The sequence below is a fragment of the Pinus tabuliformis genome, chromosome 2_2 (genome assembly GCF_031772625.1).
Source record: "Pinus tabuliformis cultivar Carrire ecotype Pingquan chromosome 2_2, CPIR1, whole genome shotgun sequence".
Taxonomy (NCBI): domain Eukaryota; kingdom Viridiplantae; phylum Streptophyta; class Pinopsida; order Pinales; family Pinaceae; genus Pinus; species Pinus tabuliformis.
Window position 1 is genome coordinate 98,551,266 of NC_142300.1, and position 23,566 is coordinate 98,574,831.

A 23,566-nucleotide genomic window follows, 5' to 3' on the forward strand; every position below is an offset into this window, starting at 1 on the left:
TGGAGCTCTTCAATAGAGGTCGTCTCTCAACTCCTCTTGCTGCAAATTGACACACATTTTATCCCAGTCTGGTAGCTTACCTCTACCCAATATGCTTTGGACAAAGACGTGCCACTCCTCTAAGACACTGTTGAGTGCCAATCGCACTAGCTCCATGGGTTGAGGTGCTGCCCCAACAACTGACAACTGGTCTCGGACCTCCTGAATCCTGGTAAGGAAGGGGTCTATGCCTTCCCCTTTCTACATCCGGATGAGTCTCAACTTCTCCTCTAGGTACATCTTCCACTGCTCGGAAGTACCCTGGTATAATGTGGAGAGAGCATCCCACATCTGCTTGGCAGTATCTTTGCCAGCTATATGTGAAACAACATGATCCTGGACTCCATCTAGGATCAATTGTTTCGCCCATGCCATTTGCTTCTTGTACTCCTTTTGCTGATCTGCATCCTGGGGAATCGCCACCATTGCATCAATATAGGCTTTCAGGCCATATTCATCTAGAAGGAAGGAAATTCTTGCTTTCCAGATGATGTACTTGGAAGCTTCATCCAACCTATCCTGATCACGAAGCCCAACAATGGCCATCTCAACGAACTGTTGAAAACTTCCTCTTTTTCCTCTTTCCTTTTGCTCGGCTGTTACTCTGCTATTCACACTCCCTTTTGGAGTGAGAAGATTTTCTCACAACTACTGTCGATCTGCAAGGAAAATCAAACTTCTTGAGACTAGAGGTTCCTTGAGGAAAATTTTCCCTGTGTGTGTGCTTTTCTCTCTTCCACCCCGACGCTGGCTCTGCTCTAGAGAACCGCTGCAAAAACCACTGCTTCCAGCTAAAGATCTGAGCAACGAAAAACTCTGAGCTGCTCCCTCTGCCTCTGGAATCACTCGATCTGGGAGGATCGAATTTTTCAGGCCCTCTCAGAAAAATCAGTCTTCCTCAAGCAACTTGGCCTCTTGGCAAAAGACTGCGCTGCCCTTTGGAATTCGGCCTACTGCCCACATTGAGCAGCGAAATTCCTTCTTTTCGCCTTTGAGCTCTTCGACTGATCAACTATGCTTTGATACCATGTGAAAATTCCAAACTGGAATCCTATTCTAGCAACTAGTATTATTTCTCCTAATTGTTAATTAATTTAACAATTTATCTGCTACGACAAATATCGAAATAAACACACTACAACCTTCACAAATAAAATTCTGCGGAAAAATAATGCGCTGGAAATTGAGAAATGCTAGCACACACATAAAATATGAGACGATTATTTTTGGACAAATGTCCTCGGAAAAACCCAACTTGGGAAAACCGGTGCAACAATGAGGGTTTTTATTATTATGTAGCAGTGAAAATCTGATTACAATTTGGTTCCCTGAAACTGGCAATCCATAGCGAGAAAATCTGGGAAAAATTATTGAAGGGAATTTACCCTTCCTCCACAAGCAATCCCGACACAACTTGACTATATAAAAGTCGACCTTCTGAAGCTTTTGCGTCACCCTTTGCGTTCGACTGTGCAATCACTATGACGTTTAGTCTCTCACTGGTCTCTGATGAAGTCATTCTGCCTTCTTCTGCTAACAATTTATCTGCTACGACAGATATTGAAATAAACACACTGCAACCTTCACAAATAAAATTCAGCAGAAAAATAATGCGCTGGAAACTGAGAAATGCTAGCACACACATAAAATATGAGACAATTATTTTTGGACAAATGTCCCCGAAAAAACCCAACTTGGGAAAACCAGTGTAGCAGTGAGGGTTTTTATTATTATGCAGCAGTGAAAATCTGAGTACAATTTGGATGCCTGAAACTGGCAATCCATAGTAAGAAAATCTGGGCAAAATTATTGAAGGGAATTTACCCTTCCTCCACAAGCAATCCCGACACAACTTGCCTACAAAAAACTTGGCCTCCTGAAGCTTTTGCGTCACCCTTTGCATTGGACTGTGCAATCACTATGACGTCCAACCTTTGACTGGTCTCCGATGAAGTCGTTCTGCCTTCTGCTGTTGAGAAATTTGTCTCTCCGGCCCTCTAGAACCTTTGCTCAACCTCTGGATCTGAGAACGATTTTCTCTCTAGCAAATCGAACTGCCCTCTTTGAAGCTACTGCGTAGAGCTCTACGCTGCCTCACTAGGATAACTCGGCCCTCTTGCTGCTGCCTCTCCGGATCTTGAAAACTTCCTCCGGATCACTGGTCCTTGCCCCTCACTCACTGATTCGATCTTTGACTCTCTCTGACAACAAACTGCTGCTACTTTGGAAATTGATCTACCAAGAAATCAAACTACTGAAGTGTCTTCTCATCACCACGTCGACCTCCTCTTATAATCCTCTGTTGGATCACCAACGACCAAGATTAAAACATAATCGATGGCTAGGATCATCTCTGCATTGATCCGTGTGAGTTTTTAGATGATTCTCGCCTTGACTTAATTAACACTGATTAATTAACCATATTCCCTAAGTTTAGACTTAGGAAATATTTAAAAACTGGTTAATAATCTAATTAAGTCATTTCTAGGCAGAATTTCCAGAAACGATTTTTGGGTTTTGGAGATCTCATGTATTCTAGCCTCTCCACCAAATTTCGTGGCTAGAACACATCTGATGCTACAAAAACTAACAATCCAAACAATATGCAAGCTTCCCAATACATCTCCATCTCGCAATTAATTGTTCTGTGAGCATCGACATAAGGTACCTTCCTTTGGAGACATGTCAGGAGCCCTTCCGTCTCTTCACAATGTTAGTAGAGCATTTCATTTTCAGATGTCCCCTTTATGATGAGATCCAAGGGAGATTTCATTGTTTGTCCCAGGTATCATGGGGTCTCTTGCTACCTTCTTCCATTATGTGGACCAGGAGTGCTTGTCTCTCTTCATGTGAGGCAATTACACACAGAAGGCAGATATTACGAGGTTCACCGAGGCTTGCCCCGTTAGGCCATTTGTCATTAGATTTACTATTTTGGTCATTTGTGGACATTAATAAAATTATCTTATCTAGTAACTCTTGTGTGAAATCTCATTATACATTCTAATTTCTGGGACATGAAAATTCTAATAATTACTCAAATATACAATTCTGTTCAGCAAACTTATTTTGTTTTGCTTAAGATATTTTGTTAGTTCAAACATCTGCTACTTACGGATAACGAAATGAGCATTTTCTTGACCTTAACTAGTTTACATGCACTAAATTTGTTTGATACCTTATTAATTGTGAAGTAAATGATATTTCAAGTTGTCATTGTTAATCTGAATGTGACACAGAACAACCCCAAAATCAGGTTCCCTCTCTTTGCATGCATGAATAAGTTTGTGCTTTTCCTCGCCTTGTCCAGTTCTTGTTTTATGAAGAAAGTATTCTTTTTTACTGGAAAAGGACAATTTTAAGGACTTGTCTTTAAATTATTGCTAGTGTGCTAAATGTGTGGTGACAGGTTCAACCATGTAAATTCCGTGTAAAACCTTTTTCCGGATTTTCTGCAACTTTTTAACTCTAAAAAAATTCTTCCAAAAAATTGTGAATGAATAATGCGTAGAATTCATTGGTAAATTTTCTATTTTTTTTGTTGCTGATAGAAACCTATGAGCCAGGTTGGATTCAGAGCTCTCAAGTGCCATACTTTTGTTTCAGCACATTTTTAATAGAAACGGCGAGCTATTTGTTACTATAACCCTAGGTGTTGAAGTTGTTTGATTACATTTGAATTTTTCTCAGAACAGGCTGCTTATAACTGAACTTTGTTTATTTTTCTGCAGCATGCTGGCAACACAAGAAGTTGCACTGTTTTTCAGAGATCTTTTATGCAAGCCCAGTGTTGGGCATCTTGAATAACCGGGTTTCATTGAAAGGTATCAACAAAAGGATCACATGTATTACTGAATCTTGAGCTGCTTTTGCTTCAGGTTTCATCTATAGGTAGAGGGGTTTGATTTGGTTAATATTTGAATATGTTGATATGAAAACTAAAACAATCTTTGTTGTTTACTTTTGTTGCATCACCGTATTCTCTTCACATGTGTCGTGCATTTTCTTCTTTAATTGAAGAAGTTGAGAGAATTTTTATTGTCTCTACCTCAATAGGCAGGGAATTTGCATTGAATGGAACTTAACCTTTCTATTCCTAGGAGATATGGGATCTACCAGACTGACAAGCAAGGCTGATTTTAGTGTGCAAAACTTTCACAAAATTTATAACTTGCATATGTACTCATTACTATAAAGAGATGGTGAAATACTCAATCTAAATTGCATTTATATGCTGAATTCTCCAATTTTAAAATCACGTAACAGACCCACTGAAGTGTGCTGATTACTCATTATTGTTGTGTATATTTATTTGAACACAGTAAATATCACCTTATTATGTTCCCTCTATCATGTGATGTGTATTGCCCATTGTTTATTTTTTATTTTTTTTACGCTGTGGTTCACGGACACTGGGTGGCCATTACATCCACGGGAAAATCTGGGCAGATCAACCCCGAAGGGAATCTTTTAAAGCCCGTCGGCCAGACTAGCAGGGCCTAACCCCAAGGGCGTTGAGGAGAATTGACCCTGTGACCTCCCGATTGGCGAGGCACTTAACAACGGGAACTCGACCAGTGGAGCTAACCCTTGGGGCTGTGTATTGCCCATTGTTATTGTGTATATTTGTTTTTACAAAGTAAATATCACCTTATTATTTTCCCTCTATTGTGTGATGTGTATCACCCATACATGCACACTCGAAAGCATGTATCTATGATTCTACATATATCAATAAATATATGCGAGTATAATGTATTAATAGTATACACACACAATGTACATAAATAAAATGATATTATATATATGCACCCTAGTAACTTTTTTTAATTTTTTCTTGGCAATATCTCTTTTTCCCCAAGGAAAACATTGTGGGGATACTTGAGGGATGCTTTCCCACATTTGTGGATGGCGTCCCTAGTAAACTTATCAGTAATGATGAGTGAGCATAACCCATGGGGGTAGAATTGGGCATGTTATCTCACAAACTCTTACTTCTTGAGATAAAGTCTTAAAGCTCAAGCAAGGCTTTGGTGTAAGTGAGAGAGAGGCCATTCTTACCTCATCAACCCTCTTCTACACTTTAAGCTAGCTCTCCTCCGGCTCAAGGGGGGATTCCCTAGGATATAATTGCTAGAACTTGTGCAAGAAGGTCCAAGGTGAAATGAAGAAATGGTTTTAGCAAAATAATTTTTATGGATTAATAAAATAAAGTGGATGGAAGGATTGGAGACTAGTGTTTTTCCATTGAGTAATGGGGTCAAATCTGTTGAAAAACTAGGGCATCCTCTAAACTGATAATTACTTCTTATGATATCCATTAGATTAATTCTTTCCTTGAGATCTTTGCAATCATAAAACAATTACACAGAGGAGCTCAATAGTGAAACAAAAATGCCATAAAGATCATAAATAGACAACCACACCATAACACAACATTTTACCCTGGGAAAACCCACATCAGGGAAGAACCTAACAATCCTTTCCTTATAGAATCAATTCGGCAAGAGAGACATCAAAATCAAGACTATGGACAAACTAACCAGCAAGAGCATCCACCAAGTGTCCAAGTCAACCCTCCTCAATTTGACTGCAACCACAAGAGTATAGAGAATTTGGCACCGTATTTCACAGAGAAGTATCACACGAGATGCGGCCCTTATGCACAGAGATAAACCTCAAAATTTCGACCCTTTTCTACAGATATATTTCACAAAGTCTCGGCCTCTTTCCACAGAATCTTGACCCCTTTCCACAGAGATGTTTTGGCGTCCTTACATAGAGATATATCACATTTATTCGTCCTCTTTGCACACAGATATACCACAGAGAAATTCGTCCCTTTCTAAGAGATTCGACTTGACCTTCATTTGCTCCTTGATCTTTGTTCTGCTCCTTGACTTGCTTCCCATGGCTAGAAGATACTATGCTTGATGCTCAGATTGAAAGATGGTTGGGGAGGAGGACGAGTGACTCAAATATATAGTGAACCATAGGTCGAATGGGTGCCATGAATAGCTGGGCTGACTTGAAGAGTAGTGGGCCGACTTGGACAACTTGTGGTATCAAAATAAAAATTTAAAATATATTTTTTTTCTTTTGCAATGGTCATGAAGAACATGCCTTTCATATTTTCTTTTGATAAAATAATGAGCATGAAGAAAAATGCTTGCAGTAAATACATAATGATGAAAATATACATTATGAAGACTGATCGTAGTTACAAAATTCACACTCCCTCTTAACTAGGGAGGTATTCATAATGACTATCAAGATGTTCTCAAGTTGACAATTCTATAAGGAAGGATCAAGATTAAGATAACCATCATCATCAATATCATCACCAACATCAACGACATTGCCATAACCTGGTCGATACCCCTGAGGTATGGCACATATGCATCGTCTGGTATCCATCAAGATGGCTCAACAAACAAGTTCACTCTAGACAGAGATCAGAGCATGATAACAGAACAAGCTCACACTAGCTAGAGATCAAAGCTTGATGCCAAAACAAGCTCACTCTAGAAAGAGATCACAGCTTGATGCCAAAACAAGCTCACTCTAGAAAGAGATCAAAGCATGATGTTGGGAGGCTACAACCTCTAAGACCATACTCCATCCAAGGTCAACTGACGTAGAGAGTATGTCCTCTTTTAGACCATTCTCCCTAATTTAGGTCAAAGTACTTGACATAGGGATACATTCCCTAATTTCAGTCAAAGTACTTGACACAGGGAAAAAGACAGTCCGCGGACCATTCTTCCTAATTCAAATCAATGTACTTGATATAGGGATAATATCATTCATATTAGAGTGCATGACAGGAGGAATGTCTATCCATGATGCTATCTAATTTATCCAACCAAGGTCATGAAGATGCATGGAGAATGTCCATTCATAATGATGTCTCATCAGCTTTCCTCCTCAATGAGAGCGCTGTTCTCCATGTGCCCAAGCTTGTCTAGAAAGTTCACAAATTTCTCTCTAGAAAGAGGCTTTGTAAGAATATCAACGATCTACTCATCAGTGGAGATATACTCGAGCTTCACAACGCCCTTCACCATCATGTCTCGAATGATGTGGCACTTGATCCCAATGTGCTCTGACCTGTCATCATGGTCATCACTTGCACCTGATCAAGATAATCCTACAAATAGCCTCTGAAGCCAAACTGCTACTCAACTTGCCAATCCAACAACAATATACTCAGCCTCTGCCATATTGAGTGTGACAGATGATTGCTTCATGCTCATCAGGAAATTATAACGGAGCCCAAACTGAAGCAACATCTTGATGAATTCTTTCTGTCTTTAGCACTCTTTGCCCAAACTAAATCTCTGTACTTCTCTAATCATCCATGACCACCTGTACCATGCTGGTACTCCAACACATGCTGAGCAACTGTTCTGCTCTCTTTACTGGATCACAGATGCTTTCTGGTCATCCAAACTAGATGCTCCCTCTCAGACTGAGACATATCCTTGTGTGGTAATTCAAACAGTTCCCTGTGCCACTGTTGTCTTTTAGCTTATCTGGTAAAATTGGCAACTAGGGCCAAATTCCACTTTGGACAACTCCTTTGGGGAAGATAATTATGGCTTTAAATTCCTCTTTTCAAGAGGACCAAAATCGATATAAAGATCGTCTCATTTGGACAAGCGAAAGTGTGATTATGAATTTTTGTTCTCTCATAAGAAAATTAACAAGGTCACGTCCTCTCATCCCCAATGACTAGTATATATAGAGGTGCTTCCAACATCATTTCATCATCAACGAGGAGCATAATTCTTCTGATATAAAGTACAAATCTGAGGCTAGGGCGTTCAAGGGAAAAGAGCTGTAGTTTGTCTTTGTTTGGGTACAGTCTTCTGTGGAAGAAAGGGCCGCAATTGTCTGAGGTTTGTCTTAGCCAGCCAAGATGCTCAGAGGACTGTTTGGAGGAAGTTTAAGGCTATGGATGCCCTTCCATTTCAGGCCGCAATTCAGAGAAGAAGTATTTATGTGTTTTTCTTTGTATCATACATATTTCAGTTTGGGCTGCAGGAAGGGTTTCTACTACAGCATGTTGAAGGCACTTGTGGAAGGGCCTAATGGGCCAGTTTGTATCCTCCATCTCAGCCGCAGTTAAGGAGGGTAGGCCGCAGTCAATTCAAAGGATGTAACCTTTGTCTGTGAAGCAGTCTAACGCTACTACAAGACTGAAGACTCAAGCCCTACATTGCAGACATTAGACAACAGTGTTTTGACTGTCCATTCTTGGACTATCTTGAGCTCATTCCACTCAGCAAAGAAGGCCGCATTATATGATCAAGGACCGAGTTCCCTTAGGACATCATTCTGTCGTTGCTTAAGCTACTCCTGATCTCTGGTTAGTATTTGACTGCTGCTACTTGAGGACAAAATTGCATACTTGATTGGGCTGCCTCCTTGGCATTTGGACAGTGGTTCAAATCATCATTCATGGCAAGACAATTCTGACTTTGATTGTACTCTCTGTCTCTCTATTGATCATTTGATTTTGATAATAAGAAGAATTGTTCAAGGGTTTTCCCTATCTTGGGGTTTTTCCCTGGCTTGAGCCAATCCTTGTGTTCTCTTGTCCTGCCTTGTCTTCTGTATTTTCATTGGATGTTCTTTCAGTGAATGGCTAATATGATTCATAATGGAATAATGAAATTAATAATGGGCTAATGAAGTGATTGACTTATGCAAAGAACATGTTAATCCTAAAATTTAACAATATTAGTTATCTAGTTTGATAATGCCAAAGATAGTCCATCATCTCGGACTTAGAGGTCAACACCCTCTGAAGTTGAAAATAAAGCTCTTTGACAAGTCCTTCATCTTCCGTCAGAGGCAAATCAAATAGGTTTAGCCAAGTCTAATGTGTTTGCTTGTGATACCCTTCTTTAATCACGAGACTTCTTCTCGTGTACCTCAAAAACCTGAGGTAGATTTATGTACACTTCCTCCTCCTTAAGCACTTTAATGAGGAGAGCAATCTCTGCATCGACCTGATGCAATTTTCAAAACAAAGAAGTTTACCTTATAATTGGGAAAACGTCTTGTCATGAACCTCTCCTTGCTAGGAGAATCTTCTATTCAATTCTCGCTTTGAATTTGACTATGCTGCCATTGGCTGCACACAAACTTCAAACTTGCTGATCTCCTGGCTCCCTCTGAGCTAGGATTTTTTCTAGTATAATATTTGTCAACTCGACTCATGATTTAGGAAAAGTCTTCTTGTCACATGCTTTGCTATGTTGTTCCACTTCTTCCATCTGCTCTGGAAGCTTTGGAAGCCTTCACTATGTACCTGCAATCCTCACTAGGAGGCCATGGAAGAACAATTACAACCAAGCAAAGAATTCAAAGACAAGAGACTAACTAATAGTAAAATAACAACAACAGTAATAATCAAACAAGAGAGATATAAATTACTTATCTTTTGAGAAGAAAATCAGCACCTTCTTGATTTTTAGCCTTCTTGCATCCATCTGCAACATTGTCCACGTCATCATCCTGATGGCATTCCTTCCTTGCAAAAGCTACGTTTTCTTCTTTCAGTGGAAACATCCAATCCTAGGATATTTTCTATGAACCCTAGGCTTTCTTCTTCAAGTCCTTAATACCATCTAGGGTTTTCAAACACTAGATTAATCTCTAAATGACAAAATCCTAGAGTATGCTCTTTGCATGTGAGATGAAATTCATCACTCTCATCAGTTAATTGCAAGATGATTTGATCAATAAGCTGATTTGAGATTGCTACGCATTTTTCAATGAAGCAGACTTGAACCTCCAGTGCCTTATCCACAGGCTATTAGAAGCATACATCATTAGATGCATGCATACTATCCTTCATAAAATGCATATGGTTTTGTAAGATAGAACATTGACACAGTCTTCTTCAAGAACCTCAGTGAGCTACTTTTGAGATTCAGTCTTTGACTTTGGATTCACTGATCTTATTATTTCAACCTTCCTTTTGACTGCTCTATACAAAGTAACATAGGCTTGGCTTCAAGGTATCGTTTGAGACTTCATGAGCTCCTTCAAACTTGCTGAAGCTACAGAGGCTCATATTATATAATTATACTCAGCTCATGTTTCATGACTTCTTGTTTAGTGAACACAGTATGCTTCAATAATCGAAGTTTAGCCAAAACAAAGGAAGTTTGACTGCTTCCTCCAAAATGATACTAGATTAGTAGATTGGCTTAAATATGACATAAGGCACATACTTGTCTTCACTGGCTTTTACATTGACTAACCCGTTTTCTGCAACTTTTCTGAGTCTGAGGCTTCTTGGATTACTTAGATCATCCTGATACCTTCTTGGCCTGAAAACTTCTTGAATTACTTGGATCATCCTGAGACCTTCTTCTGTGCAAACACCCTGAGAGACTTTGTCCCTTACAACATCTTGAAATATCTTATGAACAGAGGCTTGTCTTTAGATTTCGACCTTCACAAGTATACTTAATCCACAGATCGGATCTTTGATTTCAAGTCATGTCAAATAACAAGAGTGCAAAGTCTTGGTTATCTTCAAGATTCTCAGCCTTAGTCAGAACACATTTATGCTCAGGACTTCTTCTTATGAACATTATATGCTTCAATAACTTTTGCCTTCAAATTTCAATGAATTATACTAGACAAGTCACTTGGCCTTTTGTCATAAGACTGAGGTTTCTTGATTCATTTCACCGAGGTTCAGTCTTGAGGCATTTGGCCTCTAAATTCTGAGATTTTTGGCCTTCAAAATTTGAAACATTTTGAGATTCGGATCACATATTCTGAGGTTTGTTCAAGGCCTGAAATGTTTAGGCCCATCTTCAATACAAGATTAGAACTTCGATCCTTTTAGAAAAACATGATTTTCTTTCCAACAGAGAAACTAGAGCACCTTCCGTAATAGATCTCAGATCTCCTGAAGTGCTCGGATTAGGGCTTCCTTTTTCTTCAAGATTAGGGATGCTCTTTTACCCAATGTTCTGATACCATGTTGAAAAACTATGGCATCCTCTAATTGATAATTACTTCTTATGATATCCGTTAGATTAATTCTTTCCTTGAGATATTTTCAATCATAAAGCAATTACACAGAGGAACTCAACAGTGAAACAAAATTGCTATAAAGATCATAAAGAGACAGGCACACAATAACACAACATTTTACCCTGGGAAAACCCACATGGGAAAAAGCCCATAATCCTTTCCTTATATAATCAATTCAATAAGAGAGACATCAAAGTCAAGACTATGGACAAACTAACCAGCAGGAGCGTCCACCAAGTGTCCAAGTCAGCGCTTCTCAATCTGATTGCAACCACAACAGTACAGACAATTCGGCTCCCTCGTTCACAGAGAAGTATCACAGGAGATGCGACCCTTATGCACAGAGATAAACCTCAGAAGTTTAACCCTTTTCCACACAGATAATTCACGGAGTCTCGGCCTCTTTCCACAGAGATGATCCACAGAGTCTCACCCCTTTCCACAGATATGTTTTGGCCTCCTTACACAGAGATATATCACAGATATTTGTCCTCTTTGCACAAAGATATATCATAGAGAAATTCAGCCCTTTCCAAGAGATTCAACTTGACTTCTATCTGTCCTTGGTCTTCCTTCTGCTCCGTGACTTGCTTTGTGTGGTTAGAAGATACTATGCTTGATGCTCAGATCGAATGATGGTTGGAGAGGAGGACGAGTGACTCAAATATATAGTGAACCATAGGTTGAATGGGTGCCATGAATAGTTGGGTCAACTTGAAGAGTAGAGGGCCGACTTGGACAACTTGTGGCGTCAAAATAAAAATATAAAATTAAAATTTTTCTTTTGCAAAGGTCATGAAGAACATGCCCTTCATATTTTCTTTTGATAAACTAATGAGCATGAAGAACAAGCCCTTCATATTTTCTTTTGATAAAATAATGAGCATGAAGAACATGCTTGCAGTGAATACTGTTGAAAAGTGCGCAACAAGAAATGCTAAAAATAGAAGATGCTATAAATAGCCGGGCTATAAATCGCAGTTCAGCCATTGGAGGTCTTAGCTACAATGGGTGAAAAGTGAAAGTGCTAAAAATAGCTTTTCTAAAAATAGGATTTCGGGATCCCTTCTTATTTTAGTCAGTCCCTGGACTAAACATAGGAAGTAAAATTCGAATTTGATATTAACAGCAGTTTGAAAATTAATTAATTAATTCATCTTGAGTTAATTAGTTAAGGAAAATCAAACTTGAAGTCTATGTGAGGACATGCAACAGTTTCTCCACTAATTGAGGAATTTAACCTTCAGTTAAAGAGATAAGGATGAGTTGTAATATTGAGTTGTAATCAGTTGACTTAGTTTAACTTAGTCAAGTCCAGTGAGATTAATTTAACAGTTTGTTAAATTAATGAGAGTTTAGTTAGTTAATGCTTGCATGCATGTAACTATTGTATTTCAGATAACTGAGTATTCACTCATGGATAACTCATGCGTGTCAGTTCAGTTAGAGACCTAGTTGAGATCAAATGGAGGGACAATGTACTATCAGTTGCTAGGATATTCATTGGTGAATATACCTTGCATGCAGAAGGAATATTATTCCTCATGGATTGCGCAGTTGGACCTGAGGTTACAGTGAGTGTGATGAGGGCAATTCACACATGTGATATCATTGGACCCCAATCAAAACTGCGCAAGGAAATAGGAGGCTTGGAGGGCTTGAGGAAGATATATTCTATGTTTATTGAGTCTGTGAGCAGTATTGTTTGAGTGCAGAGAGATCATGATAGCTTGAGAGCTAATTCTTTTTGTAACTTGAACAAGATTTCCACTTGTATGATAATACAGAGTTGGGATTTTAGGCTGGTGCTTTCCCCAGTGTTATATCTTCTGTGTTATGGTTGATTATTTCTCATTCTCAGTTATATCTGTTCATGTATCTGTTTAAGCTTCAACAAAGTTTATGGTAGAAGTAGATCAAGTATTATGCTTTAGGACATTGCATATATCAGGTTGATCTACAGGTGAAAATTCTACAAATACATAATGATGAAAATATACATTATGAAGTCCGACCATAGTTACAAAATTCAGCAAAGTCAAGGCTTATATGGGAGGCTATCTTACTGATGGAAACGGGAAAATATGGCCGAGAGATTCATGCTACCTTCATTCTTTCCTTGCTGTCCCAAACTATAGACATATGGCCAAGGATATTATTGCACTAGATAACTTCCAATACTTACGAGATTATGGTGTCTTTGAATGAAATATAAGTGTATTCAACCAAATGTTGAGAAGCAAGGCAACGTAAACAACATTCCAAAGAGAACATAATAGAATATGGAGAGCTCCTACAAAATTGTTACTTCATAAACATATGTCAAGCTACTTCAACAATAAGAGAACAAACAATAGAGATCCAAAAGGTTCCTCACCTACAAGATATTTGAGTTGATCCTTCAAAAGTCTCCAATAAATATTCAATTAGGTTCCAAGTGATTTCTACACAAATCCAACCATGAAAAATAATGAAGAGAGCAAGCCCTTAGACAAGTTTGAGCTCCATCTTCATTTACAATAAAATGAGTTGTTTTCCTAGATCCACTAATCTCTTCAAGGAATAACAATAAAATAGCCCTCTCAACAACCTCCTTATTAAAAGTAGCAATGAGTTGTGGAGTAACCAACTCCATGACACAAGTCAACAATAGCAAAATAAGGGAGTTTGGTCACGTAACAACCTCCAAAATAGCGAGTGTGAGGCTTCAACGTGAAACATTTTTTCAATAAACCATACATAAGTGTGCAATGTAACCTCCAATAGCTAGGGCGCTCCCCACCACAGGCACACATCAATAATGATCTCCCAAAATAACCAAAGTGCTCAAGCAATAAGGTGGGGCGCTCCACAAATCCGTGGTCAAAATGCAATTAGAATTTTCTCGCAACAAATATTTAAAGCACCATAACTATGTCAATTTTTTCTCAAATATCTATTATGATCACATGTTGGAAATCTCCTGGCCATTTTGCATCTAATGGAGTTGATTTGGTAGAAATGTGGGCACTTTGACAAATAATAATTGCTCTTGAAGCTATGCTACCCTCAAAATATGCGATGAACCCTTACGTGGCACATGTGGACCAAGTAGGTGACAAGCTTTTGAAATAGCATGTAATAGTGGTTTTCAAGGTGTAGAACCATCAAATCATGTGCAATTAGTTTGATCCCAAAAAGTGAGAGGTCAAGCCACCAACCAACTCATCAATCCATGTCGTAAGATGCCAAAAGACAACCATGGAAAAGGGAGGGCCCTTTTCTAGCAATAAACAAGGATACAAATGATGAGATGTCATACATGTGTGCCAAGGTGAGTGGTCACTCTATCTAGAAACTTCTCAAAGGTGGAAATCCGCATGCTAGTCACTTTCTCCAATGTCCAAGGCATATGTCATGGCTCCTAATGTGATGACACAATTCTCAATTTAGTGATGCAACTCTCATGTAGTGTCACAACTATCAATGCAATGCTATAATGCCCAATGCACTATCACAATGCCCAAGGTAGAGGGCTTCTCAAAAGATGAAATGTGTATAAGACTTAAGTCTATCCAAGTGCCAAAGTCACCAAACAAGTGAAGGGAAGCCAAATAGAAAACCTCCATCAAGATAAATCATGCCAACTCATCCTCAAAACACTAGGGTGCTACATCACAAGCTCAAAATCATACTCATGATATCCATGTAGCAAGAAGGTGAGTGCTCCACACGAGACACTAGTTCATTTCATCATAAATCATTACAAGTGAGAAAACAAGCGACATAGGCAAAGGTGCCTATTACTGCTCAAACTAGCAGGGGACCTAAGGGGGATCCCTAAAGGGCAAATGCTAGGCCAAGGGCAACAAATGGAGACTTAGCCCATTGTAACCTTAGCTAAGGCTACCTTCTATTTATGGACTTTCACCGATGGGAGGAGACCTGATATGTATTGGAGTCCCTAATGAATGATAAGTCACGGATATGAGTGACCCAAACTAACCCTTTCCCAGAAAGGTTTGAAAGATGGAGCTTGCTTGTTCACTAAGCAAGGTAGTATAGATTCTAGGGAAAGGAAGAGAGGATTTTGGGGGTTAGGTATATGGGAATAGGCTTTTTGAAGGAGTTCCCCAAAATCTAAAGTCCTTGTTAGAATTGGTATCCCGAATGGTTCTTGAAGAATAGTCCTTTGAAGGGGCGGGACCACATGGGACCAAGTGGACCCGGTCTCGGGTATGAGGAAGGTATGAAACAATCAATGGTATTCTTACCCTAGACAAGGTGGGGAAAGGATCAAAGAAAGTATTTTTACTCAATGATGTTGTTTTGACCCTATGAGGCACTAGCCTCGGGGATGGGAGGGCAGGTTTTGATCCCGGAGCTAGGGCGAGAATTTTCTTCCAACTCCACCGTCAGAATGGCTTCAAAATTGGAGGAGGAATAGAGGAAAGGCCAATGCAGGAGACACTAGGAGATCGTTTTTTTATGGTTAGCTTGTCGGGAAAATGATGCCCTAGTCACCCTAATTGTGGCTAGTCCTGGAAGGATGTGAGAAAATATGGATTTTAGTGACCACCCTTGGTAGATTAGTGCCTTAATCTTCGAGAGAATGGAGTCTATGTTGAGTAAGGGTATAACTTCTTGGTTCCCAGTCAAGGAGGCCTTAAGAGCACTTCGTTTGCCTTCTAGGTCAAGAAGAAGCAACCTTGCAGCTTTTATACTTCAATGTGCAAGAGGAATGGGTTGTCAAGGTCAAATTTTATCCCTACGAGATTCTGCTCACATTACACGGCCCATTCATTATGCTACAATAGAAACAAATTCTACAATATTAAGCAATAGATGCATGCAACAATTAGCCCTAGAATAGTGAAAATCCCAATCCAACATATATGACAAAAGTAAACATGAATAACATCAGAAGTGCGTACTTACGTGTAATAGAATAATCCAACCATTGACAATTGACAATAAAAAAGCTCCAAGAGAAGATAGACCAATATCCACACATCAAAACTCCAATTCATCCCTAGAAAAAGTGCGAAAATCTCAAGAGAGAGATAAGAGATACAAAACCAAAGTGATGATGATAAATGATCTCACCTCACTTGTATCTGTACACAACTTAGGAATTCGAATTAGCCTCCTTGGCCTACATAAGCCCCAAAAATAAAATAATGTTCTAATAATTCAACTTTTGGTGACAAACCCACCAAACTAGCTCATAAATGAAAAAGCAAGCCTCCCAAGAGGTCAAATAATAATCTATTCATGTCGTATGGCCCTCTAAGAGGCCTAATGAGGTCCATGGGTGCCATAATGAAGTGAAGGACCCTCAAAATCAGTGGACAAGGGGGTGGCCCCTTGTAATAACCTGTGATGCTCTAAATGACATCTGGGGGCACACAAGTGTCCTCATGGGTCTCCAAACAAATCGAAGATGCTTGTAGATCGCCTGCAAGGGCTAGGATGATGGTGTGGGTGATGCCACATCGTCGTGCAAGTCCTGGATTATCTGCCAAGTGTATGGTGTAGATCTGGGGCCAATTGGGCATGATGGATCAGATGCATCCTCCTCGTCCAATAAGTGAACCACGAGTAATCTATGAATGGTTGTGGGGATCCATGGAGTGCAATCTGCTGTTGTGGAGGCCCATGGCTCTCAACGCTCACCCTACATGTGCCAATGTAGCCCTCTGGAGGATTAGGACCCTGTATAGGGAGACCAAACCCAAGATGGAAACCATCTACAATCCTGCATAAGATCCAATGTGTCCCCTAGCCTTCCAGTACAACAAGTCATTAGAGAAATCGAGTAAATGAGCTTACCTAATCATGGACCACAGGTGGGACTTCATAATGGCCTGCCCTTCCATAATGGGCTTCAAGATGTGCCAATGTCTCCTAAACTCCAAATGGGGTTAACCAATAATCCTATTAGGTGGTTTCTACTTCTAAAGGGGATAATATAGTCAAGGTAGATCCTTCGAAAGATTGTGGCATGTGACAGATAGTTGAATGAAGCAATGTTTTAAAACTCTAACTCGGACTCCGACTCGGCCGAGGGTCGACTCCAACTCCGACTCGGTCGGCTTGATTTCAATGACTCGGTCATTGTAAAAAATACATTATATATATATATATATATATATTTATAAAAAAACATAATTTTAAAGATTTTCATTCGTGTTTCCAAACACACAACATTAGAATATAGATAGAAGACAACATATGATCAAAGTAGGCTTATGAATATATCCATTATATCAAAATGGCACCCAGTGCACTGCCCAATACATACATGATCATGATATAGAGATCAAAACAAAAACACATAACCAAGGAGGCTAGAAATGGCCTCTACAACAAAAGTAAATTGTGACCAGTACTATTGGCTATTGCTAGAGGAGTTGAGATGATGTGGATCAATCTCTGGATTAGAGTCAGACAGGGGGCCCCATGGCTCCTCCTCATCATCATCTCCAACTGCAACCATAGAAGTGGTAGCACTAGCAGGCTGTGCAACAACTGCAAGCTGAAATAGACGAGATATGCGCTTCTGTCGTGGTTGAGCAGAGGAAGCACCTGCAATTGGAGGACTTGTTGGCTCTGAGGTTGAGGCTAGTACAAGTGGATCAAGATCTGTATTCAACTGAACATTATGTTCGAGTGATGCTATCGTCTATAATTCATAATCCATATCCTCATCAGAAGTAAACTCTGCCGGATGACTCTCCATTACCCAATCTGATGTTGGATCAATGTCTTCCAACACAATGGGATTTGAATCAGTGCTATTGTTCAACAATTGGTTGCGCCTGAGCCGGAGGTTGTGTTGGACATATACCATTTAACTGTTTTTGATCCAAACAGTTTCTCTTCTTTGTGTGAATCCTCTCAAAGACAGACCAATTGCGCTCACACCCAGTAGCACTGCAAGTTTGACTCAAAATACGAATTGCAAACTTCTGCAATTCAGGACAGTGGCTACCAAAAGCCTCCCACCATTGTGCTGCAAAAAACATAGGAGTGTAATGAGTTAGCTCAACAAAATTACAAATTATATCCAACTTTCAAATTATAAATGATTGAACAAAATAAGTATTAAGAATTTGAAAATTGAAATTTTTGTTTACCTGGCTCATCTGCTTCCCTTGCAATCTTTGTTAGGTTCTTCCCAAAGGTACGTGAGGAAGTGCTGAAGGTTGTGACATGTCGGTGTATCTCCAGCTGATCACACTCCAATGGGATCATGCGATCAATGCAGTCAATCAATCCATCTCTAACCTCCCCTTTCAAAGCTCTTGTTGCCTTAGCTTTATAATGATACCGTGGGTTCAAAAAATACTAGCTGCATGTATAGGGCGATGGAGTTGATTGTTCCATCTTTCATCAATGATTGCCCAAATGGGCCCATACATAGCGACTTTATCCTTGTATGCCCTCTTTATTTGCTCCTTTGCTTGGTCCATGGCCTCATAAATGAAGCCCATAGCCAATCTTTCCCCATCCACCAACCGCAACACCTTAACCAGTGGCTTAGCAAGCTTCACAATCTCTGCTGGCTTTCTCCAAAATATTTCTTCATTAACTTTCTTTTTCAATTCTTTGCCTTCCAGTTTGTGAGATCACTGGCTTTGATTCCATTCTTCACTAGAAAAAATCTTTTGCAAGTTTCTATTTTGTGAAAGCATAGATTGCAATGTCAAAAAATGAGTAGCAAATCTAGTGATGGCAGGCCTAATAATATCCCTACCCCCTGTGTGTTTCCTTATCAGGCTCAAAATCCATGAATGGTTGTAGATAAATTTTGTTATGCTTTTGGCATGATCTACAGTGTTTTTGATCCAATCTAATTTGCCAATATCATCAAGCATGAGGCCTATGCAATGTGCAGCACATGGGGTCCAAAAGATGGTTCTGTGTTTTTCCTCTAACAGTTTACCAACAAGAACATAGTTAGAGGCATTATCTGTGATGACTTGAACAACATTAGCCACCCCCACCTCCTCAACAACCTCATCCAATAGCTGAAACAACAATTGTCCATTTTTTACCTTATCAGATGCATCAACTGATTTTAAAAACATGGTTCCCTGTGGGCAGAAGATAAGAAAGTTTATGATGGTACGGTTTCTTTGATCAGTCCATCCATCTGACATGATGGTACATCCTGTTCTTGCCCATGAGTCCTTGAAATCTTTCAAATACTCATTAATGGAGGCAATTTCTTTCTGCAAACGATAATCCCTTAGCTCATGCATAATAGGGCCTTTGAAGCCTTTTCCAGCAACATGTATGGCATCAAACATTGGCTCATAATATGGTGAACGGGAAGCATTGAAGGGGATATCAGCATCATACCACCATCTAGCTATGTAATCACAAGCAATCTCCCTCAATTCTTTCTTCCGGTGGTCATCTAAAGTGGGCTGCATATGACTTCTACTAGCTTGAGGACCATGTGCATGTGATGGAGAGGAGGGAGTGAAATAACTCTTGATATTCATATCACCCTTTTTCATTTTACCCTTTCCCTTTTCTTGAATAGACTCAAAAGAGGGAGGAACATATCGGAAGGGGTTGGATGCATCAATACAAGGGAGATAGAGGAAGAACCTTCAAAATCAAAATGGGGGTTGGTAGGAAACATTTTTTGTATATTCCTCTTCCTCCCAATTTCAGCCTGTAACTCTTTTTGCCTAGCCTTATTTTCTTTAAACTTCTCAAAGCTGGCTAACAAATCCTTCCTAATCTCCCCAATTTCTGGTGAGGTACATGGAGTAATTTGGTCTCTAATCCCCGCCAAGTGTTGTTTTAGCCTATTAATGCCCTCAGGACCTTCCTTATTTTTCCTATGGCAAAATTTGCAATGCATTTGACTATCAACCATTTCAACATATGCCCAAACAACATCTTTCACTCTAGGTGCCATTTTTTGACTTGGAAATGAAAGCAAAAAAATCTGAAAATGAAAACAAAAAAAGCATCGATTCAGTGTTCATTTCTTTCACAAAAAACACTCTTTTTAATTTCCAGATTTGCACATAAAATTTAATATGCAAAAACATATTTTTACAAGTGAAAAAAATACCTCTAGGCAGAAACTACCTCCTCAAGGTTGTTCCAAGAAACCAACTCCTCAATGGAAAATGTGCTCCAAATGGCTGCCCAAGAAGCTCCTCACTCCAGCTACAATTCTTGCCCAAGACTTCTCATTGCTGCTCCAAAAACAAACTCGACAACTCCTCACAAACTCTCACTGAAATTCTCACTCAAATGCATGAGATGGCTGTGAGGAAATGAGAGGGGTTGGGTGGGTTAAATAGGGTTTAGGAGAGGGGAATGGTCCCCAAAGACAAAATAAACAAAAAAAAAAACCAGTTTGGAGTCCCCCAAAAGAAACATTTAAAAAAATTTGTTGTTTTTACGGGTATTGGGCTGCTGTTTCCAACCCGACCGAGTTAATACGGATTTGGCTGAGCCGGCCGGTTTAATACCGAGCCGGACGAGTTGTTAGACAACTAGGCCAGCTCGGTATTAACCCAGCCGACCGAACCGTTTCCTAGGCCGGGTCACAATTGGAGGGTGAGCCGGTCGTTTTTGAAAACGCTGGAATGAAGTAGGGGATAAGAGGGGCAACCCTGGGTCACATGGTGGGGTACAAGGGTAGTTAATAAGAGGGAAACCCACACTTGGGTTTATAATGTATAGGAGGGAGTATTCGTGGTACATGAGGTGCCCCAACATTGATTTTTCCACTCTTCTTTATATGCCTTTTTCCTTTTTATGATTTTCTTTGATTAACTGCTTGGGACTCAAGGGGTAAGAGTATGATGTATAAGATATAACAATGAATACCCCCTTTGTTTATATGCCTTTTGCCTTTTTATGATTTTCTTTGATTAACTGCTCGGGACTCAAGGGGTAAGAGTATGATGTATAAGATATAACAATGAATACCCCCCTTTAAGGTGGGGCGATTCATTGCCCACTAGGGGTTGGGACATTCATGGGTTCCTATATGATCAAGGAGGTTCATAGAACAATGTAGGAACCAAGGTGATGGCCATGATGATGGGATAGAGCTCATGCATTTGCTTTTGCCCACATGCTTAATGTGTTTGCCCTTACCATCTTTTGCATTTTGTGGTACATTTTTCTGTTAAATGTGGCCATATATGCTTTTATCTTTCTTTTTAGCTGCATCAACCTCCGGGCTATGTCACATGTTTTGGGTTCGAATTCGAGTTCGGAAACAATTAAGTTTGATTCGAATTTGAATTTTTCGATGAGGTTCGACATTAAGTTCGACTATATATATATATATATATGACATAAAAGAATAAAAAATCAAAATCAATCAATAAAACTATATGAGTAGCAGTGAGCACCCACAAGCCACAAATCACGACCACTATTAACTTCACGCTTCGGGTAGCGGGGACAAGAAGTGTTTAGAAATTGAATTCAGGAAATTGCAGAGAATATAATACGCAGCGGCAACACTGAGCACAATAGAGTGAGTACACTCAGACTGAAGTTGGCTTATGCAAATATATCGAGAAAAAAAAAGAACACATGAAATAATTGATTTTTAATGGAAAAAAACTATTTTTTAAGATTTAAAATGATGATTCCAAACCAATAGACACAAAATATGCAAAGTTTGGTCATATATGTACCATGTAAAGGTGAATATATCAAAATGGCACCAAGTGCAATACATATCAGCAGTAAAATATATAATCAATGAGGCTCTAAATGGCCTCTAGAGTCCAAAAACAAAGCCTACAAGTTATGGGGCCACTGGCCTACTACAAGTCTACATATATGATATCAATGATCAACATTATCACTTGAAACTTCTCATCATGATCAAACTCAGTTGGTTGAGTCTCAACTCCCAAACTTTGCAACTGCTTGAGTCACGAATTTCTCTGCTGGTTCAATGACTTGAGTCTCAGACTTCTGAAGGTATTCTGCCTTATGCCCTATTACTTCATTTGGTGCTGCACATGGCTTTACATGGCCTCCTATCTCAGCCAAGTGTTGCTTGAACCTGTTAATGCCCCCTCCTTCAATAGAGTTTTGGCAATATTTGGGGATCATTTTGCCATCAATCATATCACAACAAGCCCATGCAGTATCCTTGGTTTTTGGAGGCATGGTGGCTACTATTTTGCTCAAACTCTTTATTGTTTCACTACTCCAACAAAAACTCAACACTTTCCAAGCTCACAATGAAGCTCACAAAAATCTCAAATGAGATGTGTGAGGCAAATGAGAGTGGAGACCTCCTTTTATTGGCTTGGAGGAGTTGTTTTTGGAGAGAAACAACCCTTATTATCCCTCCAAACCACCTCACAAGCCTCCAAGAATGCCTCTGGTGGGTCTGTGGCTGGCCCAACAATGAATTGGCTGGTTTATGCTCGGGTTGTCTAAAAAAAGGGTGAATGAGGGCAGTTGACTGGGTTTTTGACCGGTTCGGTTGGTTTGGCCAATGAAACGGCCGGTTTGACCGATTACCGGTTCAGATCGACCAATTTTTAATACTATGATCCCATATCATAAGAAGTTGAATAAATTGGGTAGTGACTCAGGTGACCTTCTACTTGATTTTCCTTGCCTTAGAAACCTAATCATTTCTAGGGAAGCCTCCCTTGTGTTGGGCTTGTCATAGCAGCACCTCTTCCAAGTTACTCAAGCTTAGTACCTTGTGAAGGCTTTGCACTAGGGGGTGCAAGTGTTGAGCTTTGTAGCTCAGAAGGTACTTCTAGTCTTGTGTCTTGACTAGAAAGATCTTGATTTGCCTCATTAGGAGCTTGCATTCGACATGCAGAGTGTGCAAGTGACTTGCACACATGTTGATGTGTTGCGCATGTAAGACAAGCTAAATTTATGACTTGTACTTGAGTTAAAGTAGAGAAAGCTAAATGTAGGATAGTTAACTAAAGTAATGTCACTTATCTTCAGTTAACTTGACAAACTAATTTTGGCCGTCAATCTTTAACTTTTTTTGTTGCTATTTTCTCACTTTCAGTGGTACAAAAAGATCTTTCTCTCATTGTGCAAGTGAAGAGTAAAATTGAGATTTGAAGGGATTCTAAGTGTTTTGTAAATTTTCTATTTTCTAAAGAGATTAGATCTTTTGTCTATATTTCATTTTTGCATTTGTAATTTGTAATTTTTTTTGAACATATATAATGTGTCCTAAGGGTTGACATTTATTGTGTCAGACACTCATTTGTTTATATATATATATATATAATGTGTCCTAAGGTTTGACATGTATTGTGTTAGACACTCATATTTGTGTCCTCATGTCATGTGACTTAGCCTATTTGATGAGAAGAGAAACAGACCCTGATGAATAGGGTGTACTGCACCTGGAAGTTCCACTGGGAGAGGAGTTTGATAAAGCACTTCAGGCACAGATACATAATAATCACAATTTTTATCCAGGATATATGAAAAACAT

At 39.4% G+C, this 23,566-nt stretch overlaps 1 protein-coding gene across 2 annotated transcripts in view; it reads left to right on the forward strand.

Moving 5' to 3' along the window:
- Positions 1–23,566, forward strand: part of LOC149191584 (1,4-alpha-glucan-branching enzyme 2-2, chloroplastic/amyloplastic-like) — a 425,710-nt gene that overhangs the window by 32,339 nt on the left and 369,805 nt on the right. For both annotated transcript variants that reach the window (XM_089404340.1, XM_089404341.1), the window contains exon 2: positions 3,771–3,863. In XM_089404340.1, coding sequence (XP_089260466.1) covers positions 3,771–3,863 — 93 coding nt within the window. The remainder of the gene's footprint in view (positions 1–3,770; positions 3,864–23,566) is intronic.